This window comes from Hemicordylus capensis, chromosome 2 (genome assembly GCF_027244095.1).
Source record: "Hemicordylus capensis ecotype Gifberg chromosome 2, rHemCap1.1.pri, whole genome shotgun sequence".
Lineage (NCBI taxonomy): Eukaryota > Metazoa > Chordata > Lepidosauria > Squamata > Cordylidae > Hemicordylus > Hemicordylus capensis.
In genome coordinates, this window is record NC_069658.1 from 131,670,386 (window position 1) to 131,684,707 (window position 14,322).

At 44.5% G+C, this 14,322-nt stretch overlaps 1 protein-coding gene across 3 annotated transcripts in view; it reads right to left on the reverse strand.

The window, feature by feature from the left end:
* Positions 1-5,599: 5,599 nt before the first annotated feature.
* The window catches only part of PTGR1 (prostaglandin reductase 1), a 47,138-nt gene continuing 38,415 nt past the window's right edge, over positions 5,600-14,322 (reverse strand). The window contains exons 9-11 of one of the 3 annotated variants that reach the window (XR_008317721.1): positions 7,413-7,531; positions 6,961-7,142; positions 5,600-5,773 (exon numbers count right to left, since the gene is read on the reverse strand). Coding sequence is in view for 1 of the 3 variants with exons in the window: in XM_053302899.1 (XP_053158874.1) it covers positions 5,663-5,773; positions 7,413-7,531 (230 nt within the window). In the remaining 2 variants the exon portion in view is untranslated. Of the gene's footprint in view, positions 5,774-5,846; positions 6,063-6,960; positions 7,143-7,412; positions 7,532-14,322 lie in introns of those variants that run through there. The other 2 variants (XR_008317722.1, XM_053302899.1) reach the window with 2 other exon arrangements.

Consider the following 14,322-nt stretch of genomic DNA (forward strand, 5'->3'; position numbering starts at 1 on the left):
TTTCTGTCTTCTCATCATTTCCAGACCAAAACTTTGTACAAATTGAAACTGTAATGAACTGTTCCATATAGTCACACTGATTCCCCACTTTAGCTCAAAAGCCCAACTGGAGTGTTTAGCCAGCACCCAAGAACAGTTTTATTAACAGTTTGCTTAATTATCTTAGCTCTCAAGTGTTTAGGGTTTTAAAAGTTCAATATTTATTTAACTTCATGCCCAGAAACACATTGGTAACCAATACAGTTTTTTTAACAGAGGAGTAACAGGGTCTCTCTAAGATGACCCAGAGACCAACCTGGCTGTTGATTTCGTACCAGTTGCAGATTCTGGACTATGTGCAAAGGCAGCTCTACATAGAGTGCATTGCAATAGTCGAGTCTGGAGGTTACCAGTATATGCAGAGCTGTTTTGAGGTCACAGACACAGCTGGCATATCTGTCAAAGCTGATAGAAAGCACTTCCGGCCACAACCTCAGATGCCAGAAAGGTTTGGATTCAGAAGAACTTCCAGACTGTTCCTTCTGGGTGAGTGTAACCCCCATCCAGAACCACTAGATCAAAATTGTCTCCTGGGTTCTTACCCTGTGCAGTAACTACCTTTATCTTCTTTGGATTCAGTCTGTTTGTTATCCCTCATCCAGCCTGCCACTGCCTCTAGGCAGGCATGTAAGAAGGTTATGCCTTTTCCTGATGAAGCTGCCATGAAGAAATATATTTTGATGTCATCTGCATGTTGATAATGCTCTGCACCAAATCTTTTGATGATCTCTCCCAGCAGTTTCACGCAGATGTAAAAAAAGCACTGGAGACAACATGGCCAATGTGTGGTGGGCAAAGCAACTCTAGGTCTTTTCTCTCTGCACCACTCCATCATCTCCAAAGCCTTAAATGGGGAAGGGCTGCTCTCTGCAACACAGGATCCATGAAATCATATGCAGCTGCCTTGCTATGTATCATACATTGCCCAGGGCAAAATGGCAGCCTCCCCCTCCCTCCCCCAGTTGTTTGCCAGTTGTGTTTGGTGGCTCACAAGTTATACAGGGATAGGGTATATAACGATTTCACTCACAGCACCTCTGGAAAACATGCTTTTCAAAAAGTGGTATGAGGCATTTGACATGTTGCTTCTCTAGTTCTACAGGTGAAACTCAGAAAATTAGATTATCGTGCAAAAGTCCATTAATTTCAGTAATGCAAATTAAAAGGTGAAACTGATATATGAGACAGACGCATTACATGCAAAGCGAGATAAGTCAAGCCTTAATTTGTTATAATTGTGATGATCATGGCATACAGCTCATGAAAACCCCAAATCCACAATCTCAGAAAATTAGAATATTACATGGAACCAAGAAGACAAGGATTGAAGAATAGAACAATATCGGACCTCTGAAAAGTATAAGCATGCATATGTATTCAGCACTTGGTTTGGGCCCCTTTTGCAGCAATTACTGCCTCAATGCGGCGTGGCATGGATGCTATCAGCCTGTGGCACTGATGAGGTATTATGGAAGACCAGGATGCTTCATTAGCGGCCTTCAGGAATTCTGCATTGTTTGGTCTCATGTCTCTCATCCTTCTCTTGGCAATGCCCCATAGATTCTCTATGGGTTCAGGTCAGGCGAGTTTGCTGGCCAATCAAGCACAGTATACTGTATACTTTTCAGAGGTCCGATATTGTTCTATTCTTCAATCCTTGTCTTCTTGGTTCCATGTAATATTCTAATTTTCTGGGATTGTGGATTTGGGGTTTTCATGAGCTGTACGCCATGATCATCACAATTATAACCAATTAAGGTTTGACTTATCTCACTTTGCATGTAATGCGTCTGTCTCATATATCAGTTTCACCTTTTAATTTGCATTACTGAAATTAATGGACTTTTGCGCAATATTCTAATTTTCTGAGTTTCACCTGTATGTCCAAGGTCCTAGCTATATACCAACTTTTTGAGGGTAGAAAATCAAGTGGCACTCCAGCAGAGGATCTGGGCATCTCAGATTTATTGAAATAGAGGTTATGCTGGGCTAATAACCAGTTTTCTGAACTGGAGCATGTAATACCATAAGTGAAACTTTATTGTAGCCTCTGCTTAACAGGCAACAAGGTGCAGGAAATACTGTATATAAAGCTAGTTTCTAGTTTGTGTCTTAGCAAGGGATACTAAACAAAGTTGAAGAGCATGCTAGATTTTTATCTGATGCTGGCACAGAGGAAGTCTTGCTGCACAAGCAGAAATATGATAAAGATCTTTGAAGAAGAATGCAAACTAAATGTTCTTTGGTTAAGAAAGCTTAACCTTGCCCCACCTTCTCTCTCAACTAAACAAAAACTGGATTCAACATGGTTTTGACTGTGACAATGAAGCAATGAGCTTTTGTTCTGCTTTTGTCCTGTCTGAAATACCTTCTCCAAAAAGTGATGCAGATGGTCCCAGTATTGGGAACTCATGTCGCTCTTTGAGTGGAGAAGACACAAAAGGTCTGTAGGTAATGGGGCCAATTTAGTTGCAAGCAACAGAAATGTGTCAATTTTTCTAGACTCTGAAACAGCACTGGTAGCCTCATGTTAGCATGATCATCCTCTCTTTCCTCCCCATCCCTGGCCCAAAAATAATCCTTACTGTGTATGTTATGAAAGGGAAATGATACATTTGTACTTCCTGTTTTCATGTAACTGTATCCAAAGCTGCTTCCACTTCCCTTATTTCGATATACAGTAATCCAAGCAAGTGGGCAGCTCCTCTGTCTCTTAGCTGCCCCATTCAGATCACTGCAGAAGGGTAGCACAGAAGGGCTATCCAACAGTAAACAATTTATGGGAGAGGCTCTAGTGTGCCCACTATCCTCCACTTGAGGCCATTAAGAGGAGATCATGCCATATAGGCACTACCTGTATGGAGTGATCTCATCCAATGGCCTGGAGAACGGTGGGCACCCTAGAGCCTCTCGCATAAATTGTTTCCCGGTTTACTGTTGTACTTCGAGAGAGGAGCTAGTAAAGTTTTGAAAGGGGTTCCAATTACACAACAGCACCCAAAACATCCACCAGCCCCTGTTTTATAGGAGGCTACACTTTCACCCAGTTCTGAGGTGGAAGATTGACCTCTGTGAGAACTGACTGCTGCTTCTGCATACCCAATGGCTCAGCCTTCATAACCCAAAATGCACTTCCGGAGTGCTCTCAAAGACTACTGTTCTGAAGATCAGCTGTTTGGAAGAGAGAGCAGGAGTCTTGAACCAGCCCCCTCCTCTGCAAAGCAGATGTTCAGTGGAATTTTAACATGCACTGCCTACTTACACAGTTGCCATCAGGGGCGTAGCTAGGGGAGAGGGGGCCCGTGTTCATCCCTCTCTCGGGCGCCCCCCCCAGAGTGAGGGAGACAATGAAGAAAATAGGGAGGGATGGAGCTGGAGGGCCCTCAGGAGCTGGGGGCCTGTTATTTGAACCCTTTCGTTCAATTATAGCTACACCCCTGCTTGCCATGACATTTCCTAAAACATAGTCTCTTTCTTTTCCCATTACTTTCCCCCATTGCTTTTAATGTGCCATGTTTCTAAATGTGTGTGTGTTTCCCTTTCCCCCCCACCCTACCAAAGTGCTAGTGTCTCCATTACAAATAGAACTGGTTCTTTGGGGACCATTTAGGCTTGCAGTGGTTGGTGCATGTTCCCACCCCCATCAACATTGCAATGCCTGGACCAATATGAACCAAATTGGGTACAGTTGTAGGGACACATAGGGACACCTCAACAGCATAGTTTGTGATGATGTCATCCACCTCCATCCAAAATAGGGCATAAACATTTGCGGCAAAAGAGGGCTAACTTTTGAACTGCTTAACCAATTTGAACCAAATCTGCTACAGCTGTAGAGACACATAGGGATGTCTTAATGGTGTGGTGTGTGATGATGTCATCCACTCCAAAAAATGGCAGTCATGTGAACATCTGAGTTGCAATCGGGCTAATTTGTAGACTGTTTAACCAATTTAAACCAAATTATATACAGTTGCAGTGAGTGACACACAGGGACACCTCAATGGCACAATTTGTGTTGATGTCATCCACACCGATTCAAGATGGTGGACATGTAAACCTTTGAGGTGTAAGTGGGCTAACTTGTGAACCGCTTAACAGATTTGAACAAAATTTGCTGCAGCTGTAGGGAGACATAGGGACACCTCAATGGTGTAGTTTGTGATAATGTCAGCTACCCCAGACAAGATGGCAGACATGTGAATGTTTGAGGTGCAAGTGGGCTATCTAACTGATTTGAACCAAAGTAGGTCCAGTTGTAGTGAATGACACACAGGGACACCTCAGTGGTGTAGTTTGTGATGATGTCATCCACCCTGATTCAAGATGGCAGAAGCACAAACTTTTGAGGCACAACTGAGCTAACTTGTGAACTGCTTAATCAATTTGAACCAAATTTGCTACACGACACATAGGGACACCTCAATAATGAAGATTGTGATGATGTCAAACACCCCAGTTCAAGATGGCGGACATGCAAACTTTGGAGGCGCAAGTGCACTAACTTGGACAGTCTAACTGATTTGAATCAAATTTGCTACATCTGAATGGACACACAGGGATGCCCCAATGGTATAGTTTGTGATGATGTCACCCACCCCGATCCAAGATGCATAAACTTTTGAGTTGCAAGTGCACTAACCTGAGGACTGTATAACCAATTTGAACCAAATTTGGAACAGCTGTAGTAAGTGACACACAGGAACATCTCAATGGTGCAGTTTAATGATGACATCCACCCTGATCCAAGATGGCAGACACATGAACATTTGAGGCACAAGAGATGTAACTTGTGGACCTTGGTTTGCACCAAATTTAGTCCAGATGTAGAGACAGTGAAAGGAAAGTATGCTGATTAGTTCTTACTAGAACAACTTGTTAAAGTACATATTCAGCTTTCAGTGTGCAAGGTGTGGAGATGCCCAGACCTATGATAACTGGGAGCCTCCCCCTGTGTCAGTCAGAGGTTCTTCAAAAGAAAGAAGCCTTCCTGGGACAATAAATATATCTTTCTCTGATCAGCTTGTTTGCTCATCACTTTTATTAACTCTCAATATTACTGAATTATGTACAGTAGTTATTAACCTAACAAAAGTTTAGATGATGACACTGATTTGCTGCATATTGCAAAAGAAACATGTTTCATAAGCCATTTAGAGATAGGCTTAGGACCAAGCTGGAGAGGATGGTAGCAGATACGCAAGCCTAAACCTAGCTATGCAGCACTCACAAAGGGCCTGGGTCCAATTAAATAGGTTAATTTTAATTGCCAGCTTACCTGTCTGCAGTCCCCATCTATTCTCCCCCCCCCCCTTAGTTAATGGAAGCTGCACCCCATTCCTCCATCTGCTTTCTTTCTATGCAGGTTCAGCAAAGAGGGGCTTAAATGCATGGCTCCACCACCATCACGGCTGGCTTCACCCCTGGGCCTCATGCAATAAGCCTACTTTGTTCAGGAAGTTGCCCTAATCAGGTCACACCAGCTCACAACTGCTTTGTTGTTACAAAGTTAGAGTTCTTGCCAGAAGCTCATTCATGAATGCAGACAGACACTATGCAATTAAAAAGGTGTGGATAGGCATTTATTGTGCTGCATTTCTTGGATGAAGGAACCACACGCCTCTTACACTTTTATTATTGCCTTCCCGGTGTTCTCTCCTTTTAGCATTCCCATGAAGGCTGCTGGCATGTTTTCAAATCCTGCAGTGACGTGTTCATGACACTTAATTTTCCCCTAGGTAAGAAGAAAGAAAAAACACCATGCACTTTTAATCTGCCTTTCCAAGAGGCAAGCGCAAATGTCTGGCTTATATTAAAATTTCAAGGTGGGAGAGGGGTGGAAGACACTCATTCAGGTTTTAAGCCACAGGTTCAAGGATTAAAATGGAATGGCTTACATACCGTGCAGGAAGCCACCTGTCTAAGCGATAGGCACGCTTGCTGCTTCTGTGTGGCACTTTACAGCCTGCTGCCAGTGTGGCCTGTGACGACAGGGAGGCCTTAAGTAGTGCACCCTCATGAGTCTGTATGTTTGGGGGACATTTGTTTATTTGCTTTTTCTACCTTGAAAGTCTACTTCCATCTCCTCCACAAAGACCAAACTGCCACAAACAGTATTTCTTTAAGCAAAAGGATTTGTCACTTTGGCCCACACAGCTGGGCCCAATCCAGTGGGTTTCTTTGGGCTGGTGAATGCAACCTTCTGTTTGAAAGAAGGCGGTGGATGGTGGAGGGACTTGATTGCAAGGGAGTGGCACATACCGGAAGGTGGAGGGAAGGCGGTGCGGGGGGACCACCAGATCACCACCACCCCAGTCAGGACAAGGGCTACGTTCTGGTGCTAGTAGCAATAGTCTTGGTGTGTAGAACAGTGAGTGAGCCAGAAGTGCAGCTGTTCTTGAGAAATGAGTGGCATTTCATTTTGTGTTTTGTTTTTAATTTTTATTTGTACGCCACTTTTAATCTATTTGGAGGGCAGGATGCACATTTCTTAAAATGTTGGCTAAATTACCTCCCTGCTCCCCCCCGGACCTCCCTAAATCATGCCCTCACCTTAAATGGTTGTTTCCCATTTAAAGTCCTTCGACAATGCTGGCTATGGTGAAATATCCTGGTCAAACAGGATATGGGTTTATATTTGAAAAGACGTCTGGCTCTTCTTCCAAACGCAGGATTCACACACACTCCCTCAACCTTTTTTGGTGAGTAGTCCAAGTTGCAGTATGAAGCAAACTGCATTTTATACAGGAAGCCAAATTGTGTCTGATACAGTTTGAGTTTGTCTCTTGCCTTGGAGAGAACACGCTTGGAGACAGAGACAGATACTAGGCTCATGCACACGATCAAACGGGGGTGGGCTGGTGGGGAAGCATGTTCCCATCCCGAGCCTCCCAGTCAACCCAAACTCCCAGCTGGGCTTACCTGCCCAACCTCCACATGATCAGGTTACCATCACCTGCTGCGCACTTCAGGAATATAAACAAACCCAGGCTGGGTCCTCTAGTATCCCACACTGCACCATGCAAGCAGCGGAGAGGCAACCATCAGAACTGCTGCAGCTCCGCTCTGCTTGGCCTTTCTGGCACAGGACTCTATGATGGCTGCTGGCTCCCGGAAACAGTTCAAAACAGACAACCAAAATAAAAAGTCAGACAGACTCTGCTTGTGTCCTCCCTCACTTTTAACCTGGGTAACCAATCTAGGCTACCTGGGGCCTGAGCTGCTGGGGTGGGAGGCCCCCCCCCCCACTGATGACCAGAGCTTCCTGGGTTAACCCTCTAGCTCTGGTCATGAGAACAGCCTTGCTAAGTCACACAGACTGGGATGTCAAAAGACATGGCAGTACAATCTGTCAGCTTTACTCTGCGCCTTACCTCTTCAACCCATTTCAACAGTGCTTTCAGACCTTCGTCTTTCCTGTTGGCCCAACGTGAGACCACAAACCCTTCCATGCGCAGCTCTTTAAGGATCATGGTCATCTGGATATATGGTCCTTTGAGAAAGAAACAGAGAGAAAGCATCTGTCAGATTTACCCTCCAATGGAGTCTGTACAAACAGTGTCTTGTTCATTGTCTTTATGTGAGTCAGGTACATGACAGAATGCATCACACCCTGAGAACTATTTCTGTGCAAGTTCCATTTCTCGGCTTCCTCATGTAAAATGATGTTCTTCTTCAAAAAAGGAACCAGATTTTTTATTCAATTAAGGTGCACACAACTTTGCATTCTGGATCTTCCTAGACAAAGTCCTGCCCCTTTACAAGCAAGCGTATTTTATTATTGCTTAAACTCTCTCTCTCTCTCTCAATCTCTCTCTCTCTCTGTTTATGCATCCTTTGCCCATGGATGCAACAGTGCAAGGATCGCTTTCACCAGTAATTTCAGCTTTTTCTAGCTAATAACTCTGCTCTGACCTCTGTCCCTTCACAATCTGAGTTTGTCCTTTCCCATGGTCGCACATCAGTGCATATAGGTGCAAACACAGCATTTTTAAATTGAACAAAAGCCCTATTCAGAGAATATATTCAGAGTTTGTTTCCCAGCTGTTAAACTCTGTATTAGCACAATAACTTGCATATATATTTTAAAATGCCAAACACATGCATCTAAAAGTGTCATCTAAATAATAAACATTTAAGTTTATCACATTTTAAAATTTGGTAGTGGGTTGCTTAATGGTGCAACGGGGAAATGACTTGATTATCAAGCCAGAGGTTGCTGGTTCGAATCCCCGCTGGTATGTTTCCCAGGCTATGGGAAACACCTATATCGGGCAGCAGTGATCTAGGAAGATACTGAAAGGCATCATCTCATACTGTGCAGGAGGAGGCAATGAAAAACCCCTCCTGTATTCTACCAAAGACAACCACAGGGCTCTGTGGTCGCCAGGAGTTGAAACCGACTCAACAGCACACTTTACCTTTACATAGCAACAGGAATCCCATCCCCATGCTTCATTCAGGAGACCAGTAGTTTCCTCCTCGAAATTTGGATTTTAAAGAAGTAAGTGGAGGAAGACACTTGCTTCACCAGGTGTTAGGTCTTCTCCACACAAAGCTGGTACCTAGCCCTTTAAAGATTCTGAGAGAATACAAATGCTAAGCTCCCTGCTATAAAGAAGTGATCCTCTTATTTGGGGACCTGTGAAGCAAGCAAGGCAGAAGGCACATTGATTGCATCCTCTCTCGATCCCTTGGTACCTTTAAATAGGACAGATACCATCTCCAAGTGAGAATGTGGCAAATGTTGTTCCAGAACTGTCCATCCATGTAGAAATCACAGTCTTTCATGGGAACTATCCTACTCCTGTATAGCTCTCCCTGGTCTCATTTAGACTATTTCCCCACAGTATCCCAAAAGACTCAGAAGAGTTTAACATATTTTTCACCTTTTATCCTCACAAATAACCCTATAAGAGAAATTAGATTGAGACAAGCTCTATTTGGACATTACGCTGTGTATGCGTACAGGTGTCTGCACATGTATACGTTTTTGTGTAAATGACTGTTCAGTTCATGAGTTCATTTCAAAAGTGAACCTGGGTACAGGTTCCCTCAAATGCAGGGTACAGATAGGAAGTATACTACTTTATGTGAATTGAACAAAATATATGAACTGCATGTATGCACAGATCTATGTATCTGGCAGAGTTGCCAGAACCTAAGGGGTATACTCGTGGGTCAAATGGGCCATAAGCCAGAATTTGGCTTTTTTAAAAGCCAAATCTGGCCACCTAGGTATCTGTACATGTGCATAGAGTGTACACATGACTAGGGCTATAGTGATTTAGCTAAGTCTAGCCAAGCAAACTTATTGCTAGAAAGGGGATTTTAACCTGGGCATCAAAGCCTTATATCCCTTCCTCGTGAAAGTAATCTAGCAATGTAAATTCTTAAAATCTGATCACATAAAGAAAGGTAGTAGGCAAAATGGTAGCTATAGCTTTAAGGAGGGCAGTGAGCCAACTTTCAAACAGCTTCACTGAGTTCAGAGAATGTAGGGCGTGTTTAGCAACTCTGAGGCAGGGCAATTAACACAAATCTGTCAGTAGCCGCAGCTAGAGGGAGAGAATTTGTTTTGGAATTCTGCTGAATTGTTCAACATTGAACAATTCGACGTTCATATATAGAAGTCCAAAAGCCAAATCTAATGTGGCGTTCAAAGAGGAAGCAGCTGACTTCTCTAACTCACTGCTGCCCTCAAGTGGTGTGCAAAGGCTCTACTCCATTCATTACCTGGACTACATTTAACTGAGTTGTCAGAGACCTGTCATCACATCACCAAATGCCCACCTATAAGGCTACATTGGTTGACATGATGCATAGATTATGGAGCTGTAATGCTGCAGCCTGGAGCTGCTGTGGATTCCTAAGGCAGTCCTGGTGCGATCAAGAACAGACAATAGCACAAGCAGTGCTCCTGCAGCCTCCCCTGTCTCCTCCTTGGGAAGTGGAGCTGGTCTTGTGGAAGTGGGCATGAATTGTCCTCTTTGCTAAGCAGGGCATCCCTTGGTTTACAGTTGGATGGCTAACTAGCTGCAAGCACTGTAAGATATCCCCCCCCCCAGGGGTTGGGGCCAGAGTTCAGCGAAAGAGCATCTGCATGCATGCAGAAGGTCCCAGGTTTACTCCCTGGCATCTCCAAGTAGGGCTGAGAGAGATCCCTGCCTGAAACCTTGATGAGTTGCTGCCAGTCAGTGTAGACAATATTGAGCTAGATCAGGCCTGCTCAACTTTGGCCCCAGTGTTCCCTCTAACAGGGATTCTCAGATGTTGTTCACTACAACTCCCAGCATCTCCAGCTGCAATGGCCTTTGGCTGGGGATTCTGGGAGTTATAGTCAACATCTGGGAATTCCTGTTAGAGCCAACACTGTTTGCCCCCCCCAGCTGTTTTTGGACTACAACTCCCATAATCCCCAGCCACAGCAATCAATAGCCAGGGATTATGGGAGTTGTAGGCCAACATCTGCAGGAGGACTGAAGTTGAGCAGGCCTGAGCTAGATAGACCAGTGTTATGAGATAGCTTCCTATGTTTGTTTACACTGTCCTTCAGCAGTAATTATCAGGGTGTTTCACAATAATTAAAACTTCATAAAAATAGGCTTTTAAAACCCCAAGAAAAGCACATATTAAAGAAATGAAACAAAAGCAGAGAAAGGATATTAAGTATAATCAGATATTAAATGCCTGCAAAAATAAAAAGGTCTTTGGCACAGAAAAGACAAAGGCCCACATACTGTGCAACACAACATGCACTCTTGTGCAACCATAGCAATTGTGCAGTAATGCATTTATGCAAGAGTAATCCTATGGCTTACTCTTGTGCAACAATCATTGTGGGTGCACAAGAGCACAGTTGTGCAACTGCATGCTTGCAACATTGCAATATGCACATTGTGTGTCATGGTATTTGGGCCAGTAGCATGGTGATGTCATATGGAAGAGAATTAAATAGAAGGGGTGCCAAAAATCACCCCTTTGTGGACAAGCAGAAGTGCTTAGGCTCTTCTTAGGCTGCGTTCGGACTTAATGCCAAACCACAGGTAGATGTGCCAGAGGTTTGAGTTTGTGGTTGTGTGAATGTGTGAAACTGTGGTTTTGTCACCCAGCTGCAGGCCTGTTTTCACTTCCAAACCTGAATCTGAACCCTTAGTTTGTAATGAGTTTTTACTGCTGAAACCTAAGGTTAGAAGGTGGCATTGTGCTGTCTGGGTTTTGTGAGCAAGCTCCTCCCACTTCCATCGAGTGGTTGGCTCAGAGCAGCCCAGAAATGTATCCGTTCTATGGCAGCCACATTTCTCGCTGGCCACCTCTCAGAGCTTATGCCCTGCTCTGTGCTATCTCCCTTCTCCTTCTTCTGCTTGGCAACAGGGATGCCACATCCCTGCAGTTCCTGCATTTAAAGGGAAAGAACCACAATGGCAAATGCCCACTTTCCCCTGCGTCTTATGGGCCCCCCTTGTCCATCCACACTAAAAGGGTGGGATGACAAGATGGAGACGGCAAGAGAGATCTCCACCCATTCAGGACTGCAGTGATTTGTCCACAAATACATGAAGCCCTAGTAACACAAGAAACTGAACTAGGTTGTTTCCCCAAAAAGGGCACATATGCCAGGCCAGGAGGGGAGTGATGCCACAGTGCTCATCAGAAATAATAATGTGTTGACCCCATGCACAGCAGGGTTCCCATCAAAGCTACACCAGAAACACACTTGGGGTAATCCTGGCCATTACAGCCTTCCTGCATTCCAGTTAGTTAAAGAGACAACATTTCACCCCACAAATCCAGTGTCTGTGTCTGTCCATTGCACCTACTCAGCAACAGTGGGACTTGTGTGCTGGGAGGTGGAGAGAGGCTAGCAAATCAGGTTTTCTGTAATCTTGGCACGTCTCCTGTGCCAAGGGTCCTGATGGGCAAGGCCTGAAAAAGCATCCTTTCAAAGGTGTTTTGTGAGGAGCTGGGCACAAATTGATGGTCCCAGCTAACACTGTGCCTTCATCATATAAAACCTACAAGCTATCAATCATCATCATCATCATCATCACCACATTTCTAGACCGCCCTTCCAAAAATGGCTCAGGGCAGTTCACATAGAGAATGAATGAATGAATGAATGAATGAATGAATAAATAAGATGGATCCCTGTCCCCAAAGGGATCACAATCTAAAAAGAAACATAAGACAGACACCAGCACAACAGTCACTGGAGGTACTGTGCTGGGGGTGGAGAGGGCCAGTTACTCTCCCCCTGCTAAATAAAGAGAATCACCATGTTAAAAAGGTGCCTCTTTGCCAGGTTAGCAGGGGGCAAGAGGAAGAACCTACTGTAGAGATGGTGTACAAGTCAATTCCTTCTCCCTGAATGGAGGGCCTTGCTCTGGGAGTGATTCCAATAGTAGACAGGGATTTATTTTTATATTTGACTACATTTTTAAAATGGCATGCTATCCCATCCTTCCTTTAGGGCAGGGGTTCCCAACCTGGGGGCCTCCAGATGTTGCTGAACTACAACTCCCATCAGCCCGCTCCAGCTATAATTTGCTGTAGCTCTCAGAAACTCAGGGTTCTCTTCCCCAGCACCTCACTGGCAACCCTGTGATTGTATGTTAGCTTAGCCTGAGAGATAATGACCAGGCCAAAGTCACTCAGTGAGCTTCAGAGCTGAGTGAGAACTTGAACCCAGGACTCCTTAGTCCTACCATGGTCTCTTCCAGATGACCATAAAATGCGGGATCTGGAAAACTTCAGTGCAAGCTCCAAATTTCATCTTACTCACAGTCCACACAATCACATAGGCTTCAGTGCTCTGTCCTAGAGCAATCTTATCCTTTGGCCACATGCCAAGCAGGGAACGTGTGCAATTTTCGCAGCACCACCTGCCCATTCTGAGAAGAACCCACTCACTACTTTTAACAATTGGGGAAAGGGATGGGTTCTCAGAATGTAAGATCTGGCCAGCAGGTGGCACTGCGAAAGCCGCACGAGGTCCCTGTCAGCATGTGGCCAGGGGATAAGACTACACTGGGAAGAAGTGTAAACTATGCAAGCATGTGGGCTGTGAGTCAGCGTTGGGTGCTTGTCCGGAAGCAAGATCCTGCATTTTATTGTTGTCCGGAAGAGTCCCATTACATCACACTGGCTCTCTGTATCACTTGCTCTACACATGTTGCAAGGATAGGTTGCCAGGTGCTCACCTAGCAATACTCACTTAGTCAGAGAAATAGTCAGAGAAATAGTCAGAGAAATCCACATATGGAAATAGATTCTCCCATGTGCAGTTAATGTGGGACTACTAGTTCCTGTGCTAGGGTTCTTCCAGAAGGTAATTTATTCCAGCTTCAGTGCAAATTCTGACAGGAGATGCAATGAGAGATGTCCACAGGACACTGAAGTACACCACCTAAGTTCTTAGCACCATCTGCTGACAATCTGTGAAAAAGTCTTGTCTTCTTAGAAGTTAGAATAAAAGTAATACTGGGGGGGGGGGACGGGGGACCAGTGATATGTGTGGTTCTGTTTTTCACAAATTGTCAGCAGATGGCACTAAAAACCTATGTGATGTACTTTGTCATCAGAAATCTCAGTACATCTATCTCAGAGATCTCAGTATATCTATCAGAAATTTTTGTTGACATTGGAATAGATTACTGTCTGAAATAACATCTTGTTGCCAGTTACTAGAGCTAGACTGGAGTGGTGCAATCCTCTGTCTTGTTACGACTTATAGGGCTAGACGCTTGTGTCCTGCTAAGTGATTTCTAGACCAAAGTCTAACCTGTATGTTGGTGCAGGAATGATACAAATGGGGGAGTCAGGCTTCCACTGCAAAACATTTAACATTTATTGGAATGCGAACAAAATATATAACCTGATTAGGGAATTAGCAAAATAAACCATTTACCTGGGGACTTTGGTAGAGTAGACCCGCTTGCAAGAAATGTTAGCTCAGAAAAGCAGTACATTCAAACTGTGCAGTGAAATAAATGAGGTAAACCATTGAGTTCTGGGAGACTCCTAGAGAGTCTACATGGTGCCTGGAATGGCTGGCAATTTTGTAAAGCTACTTGGGAATGGTTCCTGGGACAGCCGGTCATAAAAAGGGAGGGGAGGAAAGGAACTCATGGAAGAGGGTGGTGATGAGGATATCCACAGAATGCTTGCTCTCTCTCTCTCTCTCTCTCTCTCTCTCTCTCTCTCTCTCTCTCCTCTCTGTGCTTTGCAATGGGGTGGATGGTCTATGAGGCAGAGACTGGTGTGGCCTCTGGGAACAGTCTACAA